Source organism: Anomaloglossus baeobatrachus, chromosome 3 (assembly GCF_048569485.1).
Source record: "Anomaloglossus baeobatrachus isolate aAnoBae1 chromosome 3, aAnoBae1.hap1, whole genome shotgun sequence".
NCBI lineage: Eukaryota > Metazoa > Chordata > Amphibia > Anura > Aromobatidae > Anomaloglossus > Anomaloglossus baeobatrachus.
In genome coordinates, this window is record NC_134355.1 from 519,991,463 (window position 1) to 520,004,901 (window position 13,439).

Genomic DNA, 13,439 nt, shown 5'->3' on the forward strand with positions numbered 1-13,439 from the left:
CTGTGCAGATGTCATACCTATGTGACCAAAAGGGGCGGGGATTCAGCCAACATAGCTGATATCAGGAAGTAACATTATTTTTATGTTAGCTTAGGCCCCGCCCCTTTTGGTCACAGGGGTATGAAATCAGCAGAGGTCCTTCTAGTCAGATAGTAAAATCATTCTGTAATAGACTTAGCATAAATAACAGGGAGGATGGACAGGCAGGGGGCGGAAATAACTATGAAAACGCACCCCAGTTATCAGTAACTTTAAAAAGGTGATCCTTAAAGGGTTTGTTTCATTTCTATTTTTTTATTTTACAAATGTAGGGAACTATAATGCAGTAATAAAATGAATGATAATCACCTGGTATAACCTGGTCCAGTACTGTCTGCACTGGTAGTCTGGAACAGGGCAGGAATCAAAGACATTCCTTGCTTGAGGCCCGTGACTGGCTGCAAGGGGGTAGTGGCAGAAATGAGTTATGATATGAGGCATACTGTCCTATTCTGGTCACCTGAGCTCTGTAGCCTGAGACCTCAGTGGTCAATGATTCTTGACCCATCAAAGATTATTAGTGCAATCAAAGCTGGATCCATGAAAATTAGAACAGGTGAGTATGCCTCTCATTACTCTATTCTAACATTCCCGACTGTGTTACCTGTAAATGCCAGATGCTAGAATGTTTTGCCGTCATCTGAAGGCCTTTCATCTTAGTATACTCAGTTAATATTTCTACCACATGGCATGTATGCCTCTCATTTAGTTCCTGAAAATATATAACAGATACTTTTTGGGAGAACATTAAAGAAAATGTGGTTATAAAAATCAACTGATGTTTGCTACAAAAGTATTTTTATTATTGTTTGCCAATCAAAGTGAGGTCGATACTGAGAGCCAAGTAACAATGTGACTTTTAAATCCTTATTCACTTTTGTTTTTATAGATTTGATCAAGTGCAAGAGAGATCGCTCAGGAACTCAATGCCCTCTTTGTTCCAGTCCTAAAAAGAATCAAGGGAAATCTTTAAATGAAATATCATCTCAAGATCTTACCTGTGTTAAGCCTACTATAGAGAACATATACAAACTAAAAAACATCTCTTCCATAGATGAAGGTAGTTTTACTGCAATATCAGCCAAGGACTTTGTAGCTCCTATGGGATCTTTGATCATAAATATGACAGACCAGTCTGGGAATGAAGCCAACCTGGCTTGTACTGTTCAAAGGCCAACCAAAATGTCTCAGATCATGTTGGACAGAAAGGAAGAATACACAGCGATGAGGACTACATTCTCTTCCTTTCTGGTATGCAATATTGACTATGACCATATTCAGAAGTTATGGGGGATATTAGCAATGTATAGTGATTCTTCAATGAAACTTAAGAGGGAGCTATTACTTACAAAGACACCTTTTATCAGTTACAAATACAAGCAAGTAGGTTCTGGTGATGATGTGTTCACTGATATTGATGCAGAAATTCGAGCAGAACCTAGCTGGCTGATGCAGGACCTGGTTACTATACAACTTGATAGGACAGCCACAACTCTCAGCACACTGCACATACGGTACTTGACTGATATCTATATCACAATTCCCAGTTCAGTTGAATATCCCTCAAAAAATAATTGGGCTATGATCATTAAGAGTAACCAGACACAGACGGAACATACTGCAATAATAGGAGGAACAGTGGAGATGGACTGCCAAGTTGTGGGTGAACCAGCTCCAAACATTGAATGGGTGCTTCCTGATGGAACTAAAATCCGAGCACCATATATGAGTGAAGAAGGACGGATTACAATTACAAAAAATGGAAAGTTAATTTTAAAGGTGGCTGATAGTTTTGACACTGGGGTTTATCATTGCATTGCCACAAATTATTTGGATGCAGATGTACTTTCATTTAGAATTACTGTGGTAAGTGGTGATGTGGAGGAAGAAGCTGTAAATGGGATTGAACTTTCAGTCAATAATGGGGATGGTCTCTATCTTCCTTGTGGTTCATATGGAGTTCCCGATGCATCTGTGACCTGGATATTACCGGATCATTCTATTGTACATGAAACTTCGAAGAACAAGGTTATTTTTTCCAATGGCACACTACAGATTCAAGATATTACACAGAGAGACAGGGGACATTTTAGATGTTTAGCAGCTAATCAATATGGACTCGACATGCTGATACACAGAGTGTTGGTGAAAGACAGAAAAATCAGCACAACCATTAGGAAAATACAGCTGGACCAAAATGAGGATGAAAATGTTGAAGCATCAGGCAATGAAGAAGTGAAAGAACACCTTGACTCTGTGACAGGAAAAGCCATTGAACACAAAAGATATCCAAATAGACGTATACCTATCAAATCTAATGGGCAACTGAAAACAAATATACCAGTGCAGAGAAGAAACAGAATAAACCATGGACATGGAGGACATAGGAGACAGTTTACTCAAAACACAAGGAAAATTGATCCCCAGCGCTGGACAGAGATATTACAAAGAACAAAACAGAATTCAATCAATACAAAACCAATAATAGAAGTTGTGAAAACAGAAACAGATAAGGAAGAGAATTATATAGAAAGCATATCTGGGGATTCAGATCAACCATCCGGCGAAGAATTTCTTCCAGTGAATGAAAAGTTTTCAATAGTAACAAAGAAATACTCCAGTACGGTCATACTGGATACAATACCCAAAGTGTCTTCGGTGACTGATTCTGCTAATCATAAATGGAGTGCAACACCAACCAAACCAAGTATTGATGAACGCTACACAGAAGCACCAAAGATGAATAGTTATATCACAGTGAGCAGTCAGGATCCATCCCCATCACAATACTTAACCTCAGGTGCAAACCCTACTACAATCAATTATGATCGTGATCAGCCAACAACAATGAGCATTTTAAACCCATTAGCATTTGCAATATCCGAATCACCACCTACTACAAGTGTGGTGAAGATGCTACCTACAGATGCCACAACCAGCCAGATGCCAAAACTTATTCCTCTTACTAAATATGGCAGACATAAATCGGATAGTAATATTATTGTAACTACAATAAAATCATTAACTGCCACTCCCCAATCTGGTGTAATAAGGCCAACAACTTCCAGTAGTTACCTTTATACTAAATCTCAAGAAATCACAACGCCTACAGTACCCAAACAAACGTATACTTCTAAAAATGATATTAAACACCCTGTCCTTATGGAAAATGAACTACAAACTAAGATGGGATATGATTATAGCACCTCTTTTACTACATCTAGTTATTTGAAGAGCCCATCTGAGAATGTGGTTACTATGCCCAAACAAGAAATAACTTCAGTTAGTAAGTCACCTCCCTATTTCACAATCAATCCAACATCATCATATGATTCTTCTGTTCCCAAATATATATTTATGGATAAAACAACCACATCTAGTTATCCTTATGCAACTTCTCCACCTCCTGAACAAATATCTGCTCCACGAACTAGTTCAATTACAGGAGGTTCTGTAATTTCTACAGGACCAGAAGAAGTTATAGAACCATCAGTCATAAGTCACACCACAAATACTCCATTATCTCATAAGCAATCTGTATCCTCAGTTAGTTCACATTCAAACAAAATAATGTCTTTACCAACCATAACTACTACTCAGCCAACTGTTGTTCTCAATACCAAAGACATTAAAAGTAAGCTACAGACTCCACCTGACAATTTACACTCTTCTACATCAAAAATTGGCACCACCAAGATTCCACATTATTTTGAGGCTAGGGATGATTTGGAAGATCATAATGTTGTTAGTTTTGATTCCTCCACCAAGTCAAGTGCAAAATTGTATCTTTCACAAACTGACATTGGTCCAATTTATTTTCGTAGCACTCAGAAAATTATAACTCCAGGGCTTCCAGCTGGCTCTACCATAATTAGTCATCAACAGATCCAGATAATGAAAGAGGTTACACCATTTGTGCCAACTTTAAGGCGGTATGGTCGAAGAAGATTCCCAGGAAGGAGGCGCATTGTAAGACCAGATCGTATTCCAGATGTTAGAGCTCATCAATTTAGATTTGGAAAACCAGAAAACATGAATGATATCACTGAAACCACAACAGCATACACTACTGTTTCTACTATTGGTAAAAATAAACAGATATTATCTAGTACAATACCTTCAATTACAAATGCCGCATTACCAATTGAATTGTCAACTAAAACAGTTCCAGAGACCGTCAAGAGGAAAGGTGCAACTACTCTACTGACTACACAATTCAAAAACACTAATACTGCAACTAATACCTATGTTACACCATCTAAATCACACATTACTAAAACAAGCAGTATAGATATGTCTGTTTTGGAAAAGCTCAAGGTTGGTTTAAGTTATATCCAAAGTGCAACAACATCCATTCCAACAACCATGCTTGAAGTTGGACAAAATAAAATGCTGGCATCCACTTCACCTCAACCAACCACCAAACCTTTAGCTGCCTCCAAAATAATTAGAAGAAAAATCCCATGGCATAGATTGTTTGGAAACAATGGAAACAACCAGCTTATTCAAAGGGAGATACTTAGGAAACTCAGAAAAAACTCGCATTCAACATCTACAATTATATCTACTACTATACTACCAACAACAAAACCAATTGTTACCAAAATTCCTACCATACCATACACAAAGGAAGAGAGAACAGGAAGAGCAAACCCAAGCAGGTCCTCTGTATCAATAGTAAATTTTCCAATGAGCTCAGAAGGGACAACTAGTATGGTTAATCGAATTGGTGACAATTCATCAAAAACAATGATGTATCCTACTTCTTCTACAGTAAAAGAAACAACTGTTTACCCAACCACTGTGAAAAAGGAAACAAGTGCAAGATATACTTCCAAAAAAACAACTGTACTTTACCCAACAATGACTGGTGATAACCAAAGGCTACATATTCCTACCAGGGTTGTAGTACCAGCAACTTTACAACTTCCAACCAGATCAAATTTAGCAGGAACTAAACTTCAGCCTACAAGTTCCAAGGCTGCAAAGACTGAAGATTATTCAGTGAGGTCTACAGGGGTAACAACCTCCAAAGATGTTACACTCATCCCTAACACAGGTTATGTTTCTACTACATTAATCCCCAAAACATCTGCTGCTGTCTACAACAGACACAAATTTCTGAGAAGAAAACGACCAAGAAAAAAAAATTTCCTAATCAACTCAGTACACCCTTACACTTATAAGCCATCAACAAATATAAAATTGGCAACAAATTTTCCTGAAGATACAACAGTTAATAAAATAGCTTCAACACCAAAACACTCAGTTACAGGGGCACCAACAATATTACCAACTTCAAAAAATAATATTCCTCTAAACATGGTGACAAATTTTTTTTGGAGTAATCTAACCGAGGATGATGAGATATCCATGGAACCATCAGTTGTAATGAATGGCATTGGGACCTTAACTACGCCATACCTAAAACAGTCAGACATAAATTATATATCCACATCTGACCAAGGACACAAAAATGCCCCACATGAGCATTCTTTTGTCTCAACATATAAAAGTAAGGCCTTCCCAACATATAAGACAAGTCCTACAACCAGTTCACCTACACCACTATCGGTAACAGATAATGTTATCAACAGCGTGACTAATCCAGCACCCATAATGAGTCCAAGCACAACCCAAGCATCAGCTGATTCTAGAAAGGAGAATTCTGGAATCCCCAAGTCATCTCAGAGAAATGTTAACACAATAGCACAATTTCCAAACCTATTGAAGACACCTATACGATACAATTTTTCCTCTATAACAACACAGCAAACCGAAAAGAAAGCAACTTCCCAAAAAACAAAAGAAATTCCTGCCAATTATGTTCGCTCTAAACCTCATATATTGGGAGGTAAAGCTGCAAGTTTCACTGTCCTTGCAAACTCAGATGCCTTCATTCCTTGCGAAGCAACTGGAGATCCTACACCTACTATACTGTGGACTAAAGTGGCTTCAGGTGAGGCTAGTTCCTTTTATTATTTTGCTGAAAGATTTATATAAGTTAATACTTTAATTTTTACTTTCTCCATGCATGTTTCACATATTAAGGTTTTACCTAAACAAAGTGACCCATTTAGTTATGGCTGTTATGGCTCTGAAAATACAGATCTCTATTCCTTTTTGGACATCATTTACTTCCTTTTCAAAATTTTATTTCTACCATTGTATTTAAGTAAAAATATATAGGTCCATATATACTGTAAGACGTACCTAATTTATTAAGAAGCACACATGTGCCTCCACCATAAATGTTACTCCAGTCAAGAGGTGTAAATTTTGATGAATTTGCCAAGCGGGCTTCAACACACCCAGTACTGACCAAGCTACATCAAGATGGTAGGCACTGGCGTAAAAACATTAGAAGTCGCCAAGTTTTGGTATCATTCATAAATGAAAAAAGAAAGCTGGTTTAAAACATCTTGATGAATTGAGCCCATAGTATTTACAAAAATCAACCCCATGTGCATACTTACATGCAGTACAGCTTCTTTAGCACTAATTAGCCATAAAATGCATGTACATATTGTGATGTTCTGACTTGCTCAGCTGCAGGTTGGAGGCAAATACTGGAACGGTTTTTATTAAAGTCCAGCAGGTTTATTATATTCTCATAAACTGCTATAGGATACATAGACACAGACAGTCTTTTCTGGCACAAAGTAGTCAACTTAAAGTAAATAGTCTATACGTATATCTGTGGGGTTCACCCGCACAGGATTTCACGAACACAATATTCCGCAGGAGGTGTTCCAACCTCCACACACAGAACATGTGTGAGACAAACAGACTCCACCTTAAAACATCTACCACACCAACATGGGTATGTGAACAGCCAAATACGCCCATCTCTCCAGCTGCTCATAAATCATGGCCCTGATGCACCTTAAGAATTATCTTAGTACTAAGTGTACTAGAGCTTACACTTGTGTTTACAACGCAGATCATAACCACCTCTGCAATACATAACGTCCATGGAATACATGTCCAGCAGCCGTCTCACAATTTACACTAAAATGTATAGTTTTGATGACATTATACACTGACGAGCAATAGGTCACGGTCGTCTCCCCGCTGTTTTAAGATTAGTAACAGCCTTAGGACTAGCGCCTCCCATCTCCATCTAGACACCTCATTTAAACAAGGTTTCCTTTCCTTTGGCGTCTCATGAGTTAATTTCAGTTTTGTTGCCAGCAGGTCTGAGCAGGGCAGGTCAGCTGTTATTGCTTTGGGCCCACGCCCATTTGGGTTAAATTCTGGAGCTTTCCCAGAAGACCCTGCTGCTGTTAGAATACATTTCTACTTTGGCCAGCCTGGAGCTGCTGAGGTTTTGTCCTGTGCTCATCCACCTGCTACTATAGAGTGTCTGCTACAATGAAGCTTGGCATTTAGTATCATTCTGTTTATTTCCCCTGTCTGTCTTTCCTTTCCCTCCATATTTATTAGTTGAGTGGCGGGTCTAGTGTACTCGTCAGCCAACTCACTAGACAGGGTGAGTTTAGAACCAACTGAGGGACCCAGGTATCCTGCTCACAGACAGGTTGAAAGAACCTGTATAAGAACGCTAGAGAGCTCTGGAATCAGTTTGAGGTGAGTGCAGGAGGTGCCCCCTCACCCCTCTCACTAGCGGCAGGGTCCTCCGTTGTATAGTGACCCAGTGTTTCCCCATTTTTGTGGTGTTTTTGGTAGTGCATCAGACACCCGTTGGTCTGATCGCGTGTGTCACGTGTTATATACGGACATATTCTACTCCATGCGTGACAGTAACATTGTTTGGAACTTTTGAATTTCAGGCTCCATATCTCACCGTCCACTACAGCCTCGAACATGAGACTACCTTCATTTTATAGACAATCATCTTGGCTATCTCACACATAAATTTGACTTGTTACCCTTTTGCTTGTCATTGTATTTGGTGTATCCATAATCAATACAGTACAGCATTAAGCAGGACAAAAAAAATGAACAAAAAAGCTTTGGTTGTTAAGTTTAGATTTAATGACTGGGGTCAAGATTGAATACTTTAAAATTTTACTGAGAAATATTGTTTCCTTACTAGGAACTTTCGTATCCAAGACAAGAAGGGGAAACAGGATGGAAGTCTTTCCAAATGGAACACTCTCTATTTCAAGTGTGAGCGTCCAGGACCGTGGGCAGTATCTGTGCGTTGCTAATAACCAGTATGGCTCTGACCGGCTGCTTATAACACTTTCCGTCATTACATACCCTCCAAGGATTATACAGGGCAGATCAAGGGAGGTTACAGTGCACTCTGGCAGTACTGTAAGTATAAAGTGCCAGGCTGAAGGACGACCTTTTCCTACCATCACCTGGATATTGGCCAATGAGACGATTGCATCGGAAAAATCTGACAGTGTTCACAAGGTTTTTGTTTTACCTGATGGGACGCTTACAATTAGGGAAGTAACAATTTATGATCGAGGAATTTATAAATGCATTGCCACTAATATAGCTGGATCAGACACATTTACAGTAAAAGTTCAAGTGATTGCTGCTCCGCCTGCTATTTTGGAAGAGAAAAGACAAACTGTACTAGCTATTCCAGGAGAGAATATAAAACTTCATTGCACAGCAAAAGGAAACCCGCAGCCAAGTGTTCACTGGGTAGCATTCGATGGTACAAAGGTCAAACCATTACATTATGTAAATGCAAAGCTGTTCCTATTCTCAAATGGAACACTCTACATAAGGAATGCAGCACCTTCCGACAATGGAAACTATGAGTGTATAGCAACCAGCTCCACCGGCTCCGAAAGAAGGGTTGTCAGTCTCAGGGTGGAGCAAAATGATATTGTGCCTAAAATAATCCATGCATCACCAAAATCCACGGAAATGAACATTGGTGACAAATTAATGCTAAACTGTAGTGCAACTGGAGAACCAAAGCCAAACATAATATGGAGACTGCCATCAAAAGCTTTGGTAGATCAATGGCACAGGTAAGAAAATATATTTATGGTAATTTGATAATACATGCGCATTTCATGTTTAAACCTTTTTACAAAGAACTATTGTGCAATACAAATAGTAGCATAAATTATACACAACATAGCCAATAAGGAACATAAACTGGAAACCCATATTATTACCAGCCCTACTAAAGATAGTGTGAACCATAGGCCTAAGACACACGTTGAGAAAAACAGAGCGAGTGGAATGAGATAACAAAAAAATCACATTCTACTCAGATGAATATTACTCTATGGGTCCGCACCCATGAGCGATTATTTTCTCAGCCCTAATCGGACCGAGAAAACTGTCGCAGCATGTTTTGGGTGTAATGCGAGCCTGTTTCTCTCGCACCCATTCAAGTCTATGGGATGAGAGAAACATCGCACTGCACTCGCGTTACACCGGTGTAACGTGAGTGCAGTGCGAGAATCGCAATGGCAAGCAACGAAGGAGAGAGGGAGATAAATCCCTCCCTGTCCTCCGCAATGCCGGCCCTCCCCTCTGCAGCGCTGGCCCTCCCCCAGCAGCTGTGTTCTGACCACACGATTGGACCACAGTCATAATCACCCCCGCATGACACTTGGCTACCGCTGTGCTGCAAGCATGACCTGAGTGTCATGCTAGGATCGCAGTAATCCCCGTGTGGCCCCGGTCATATGTTAGAAGCCTTGGGCTATTTAAAGTTTATACACAAGCAAAATAGAAGACAAAAATCATAATAAAAAGGCAGAGATCAGGGCAGGCAGATTTTCTTTACAATGGTGACAGAAGGTCAGGGCAGGCTGCACAAAGCAGATATTGTGAAGCAACAGGATGGGTCATTGTCATAAGACACATAACAAATGGACACATTGGTACAGTACATGATTAGACCCAAAGGAGTTAGGGAGAGTTCCCCATGGCATCTCTGACACCAAGTAATAGGAGGATTAGAGACTTTAAGAGGATGTGAAAGGTGAACACAAGACTCTAACAAATCAGAGGTGTGACTGTTAGTACAGATCTGGAAATATATCTTTACACCAAAAAAAATGCTATCTTTTCTTTTCCCCTCAAAAAATGATGCACAACAAATTACTATAAATTTAAATGTTGTAAAAAAACTATTTAAATATTTTATATTTGAAATAAAGGGAATCTGTCACCAGGTTTTTGCTATGTACTCAGAAAGCACTGAAATGCTATAATGTACAGTCATGGCCAAAAGTTTTGAGAATGACATCAAAATTATTTTTTCACATGATCTGTTGCCCTCTGGTTTTTAATTGTGTTTGTCTGATGTTTACATAACATACAGAAATATAATTGCAATCATATTATGAGTACCAAAAGGTTATATTGACAGAATGAGTTAATGCAGCAAGTCAATATTTGCAGTGTCGACCCTTCTTCTTCAGGACCTCTGCAATTCTCCCTGGCATGCTCTCAATCAACTTCTGGACCAAATCCTGACTGATAGCTGTCCATTCTTGCATAAGCAATGCTTGCATTTTGCCAGAATTTGTTGGTTTTTGTTTGTCCACCCGTCTCTTGATGATTGCCCACAAGTTCTCAATGGGATTAAGATCTGGGGAGTTTCCAGGCCATGGACCCATAATCTCTATGTTTTGTTCCATGAGCCATTTAGTGATCACCTTTGCTTTATGGCAAGGTGCTCCATCATGCTGGAAAAGGCATTGTTGGGCGCCAAACTGCTCTTGAACAGTTGGGAGAAGTTGCTCTTGGAGGACATTCTGGTACCATTCTTTATTCATGGCTGTGTTTTTAGGCAAGACTGTGAGTGAGCCGATTCCCTTGGCTGAGAAGCAACCCCACACATGAATGGTTTCAGGATGCTTAACAGTTGGCATGAGACAAGACTGGTGGTAGCGCTCACCTCTTCTTCTCCTAATAAGCTGTGTTCCAGATGTCCCAAACAATCGAAAAGGGGATTCATCTGAGAAAATGACTTTACCCCAGTCCTCAGCCGTCCACTCCCTGTATCTTTTGCAGAATATCAGTCGGTCCCTGATGTTTTTTCTGGAAAGAAGTGGCTTCTTTGCTGCCCTCCTTGAAACCAGGCCTTGCTCAAGCAGTGTCCGCTTCACAGTGCGTGCAGAAGCACTCACACCAGCCTGCTGCCATTGCTGAGCTAGCTCGGCACTGCTGGTAGTCCGATCCCGCAGCTGAAACAGTTTTAAGATACCGTCCTGGCGTTTGCTGGTCCTTCTTGGGCGCCCTGGAGCCTTTTTGGCAACAATGGAAGCTCTCTCCTTGAAGTTCTTGATGATGCGATAGATTGTTGACTGAGGTGCAATCTTTGTAGCTGCGATACTCTTCCCTGTTAGGCCATTTTTGTGCAGAGCAATGATGGCTGCATGTGTTTCTGTACGTGTGACAGGGGGTTTACGACTTTGTGCGAAACGGGCAACAAATTGCCCGTATCGCACAAATGATGGGGGCGGGTGCGATCGCTCATGCGAACGCACGATAAGTCGTAGCATGTAAAGCAGCCTTTACTATCAGATTACATATCAAAAACCTGCTGAAAGATTCTCTTTAAAAGAAATTGCACTACACTACACTGCACTACATTTTTTGCTTGTTTTTTATTTGCTGAGCTATAGTTTAATAACAGGAGTCAGTACATGAATGAAGCCTTATGTTCTAACATTTTTTTATATTTCAAACTATGTAACACTCAGAGAAAAACCAGAAAAGTGGGTTTGTGCGTACTATAAAGCATCACCTCATGGACATGCTGGTGAGGATTAACAGCACCCCTAGTCTCCGCTTATCATTTGTTACAACTTGGCCTTTGTGAATGACATTTTCCCCATCACTCTTGATCTCTCTCCTTGGATAGCTAAATTATTTCTTGTCTTCGAATACTCTCCATTTCCTTCTTCTGGATTCAAGGGAAGGAAAATACTTTTCACATGCTGCTCTGTCCTGTGTGAAAGAAGTCTTTGAAGGTTTAGTGCATAAATGATTAGAAGTTTCCATACGTCAACAGGGCTCAAATATTTGGATGAACAAAATTCTGCGTAGGAAGACATTTTTCCTCATCTTTCATTTTCAGTTTGTTGCAGGTTACGGTAATAATTTGGTTTATGGAACAATAATTGCATTTATAATTATGAGACAATCTTTATTGGATATAGTGTTAGCATTGCTTATTGTTCATATAGATCACCAATATAATTGTGAGTTGACATTTTAAATTCACTATAAAAGGCACAAACTATTCATAAACTAAAGTAAAAGAGGGGAAGTTAGTAAAACATTTGTCTTTCTTTGCTACCTGCCACTTGTCCCATCCAAAATAGTTGAAATGTCATGTTTCTGTGACGCCCCTGGACTATTCAGGTCATCACAGGGTACTGCATAATCTTTATCTCCAGTGCAGGATTCAACCCCCCATGGTTCTGGGTTCCCATTCTACAGTACTGCCTCCACCAGCATATACAAATCCTAGTCACACCTCACACCACACCCTGTCAGGCACACCAGTGGGCTGCTAAGCTGGAATAAGGCCGACCACTTAGGGGTCAGGCAGGGAGATGGGAGATGACAAGTGAGTTGAGTGGAAGCCCTCGAGCTGTGAGGAGCTTGGAGGAAGCTGGGAGTTATAGGTCCCAGGGGAGAAGCAGACTAGGTCACAGACGGTGATCTGGACCCGGAGGAGTCGGAGACCCGGTCGTGGGAGATTGGGACTGGGTGCTTGGCTGGTCTTGGAGGACAGCCAGCAGCCATAGTTCAATAGCCGGGCTGGGACCGAAGGCACGTCAGGGTACATGGACCCTAGGTCTGGGAGAGGCTTCAAGCAACCCAGCAATTAACCTGCGGAGGACAGGACCTATATGGACTGTTCCCACGAAGCTCGAGATTGGGGCACTAGGACAATGATGGGGATAGAGCTTTCCAAGCAAAGCAGCCCACTGAAATCCCAAGTGTGAGCTCCTGAGAGCAAGCTCCTCTGCTACTCCTAGTAGGGAGCGTGGCCCGGTAAGCTCCAAGCTGATGGGCCACTTGGGCACTCTAAAATTACTGTGCCCAGAGGCAGGCCACAGACCACCAGGCAGTGCTGCAGGGGACAGGACCCGGATGAGCTCCCCCAAGAGGGCAGCGGCACCCAGAGACTTTGTTTACTATATTGTCAGCGTCTGCTTTCTTGCTGAGTGAGTACCTGATTGACCCCTGCAACCAGAGAGCCTGTGCTCCCCCTGCACCCCGTTTCACCATCCAGAGTCCCGGGGTCTTCCCCTACCCATGGAGGGTAACGTCATCTGGCTGCCCCATTCCATCACCCTGGGTACTCCACACGGCAGCAGTGGTACTCTCTATTACCGCATACAACGGGTGGCATCACAAACTATATATCTATCTCCGCTGTATATAGCCCCCTTATTCATTTGGGTGTGCCCCTTAGCCTCCGGGGTCCAGAG

General features: G+C 41.0%; 1 protein-coding gene across 2 annotated transcripts in view; it reads left to right on the forward strand.

Annotated features, from left to right (window-relative positions):
* The window catches only part of IGSF10 (immunoglobulin superfamily member 10), an 83,077-nt gene that overhangs the window by 66,030 nt on the left and 3,608 nt on the right, over positions 1 to 13,439 (forward strand). The window contains exons 5-6 of one of the 2 annotated variants that reach the window (XM_075340736.1): positions 929 to 5,998; positions 8,099 to 8,999. In XM_075340736.1, coding sequence (XP_075196851.1) covers positions 929 to 5,998; positions 8,099 to 8,999 — 5,971 coding nt within the window. Of the gene's footprint in view, positions 1 to 928; positions 5,999 to 8,098; positions 9,000 to 13,439 lie in introns of those variants that run through there. The other variant, XM_075340738.1, reaches the window with a different exon arrangement.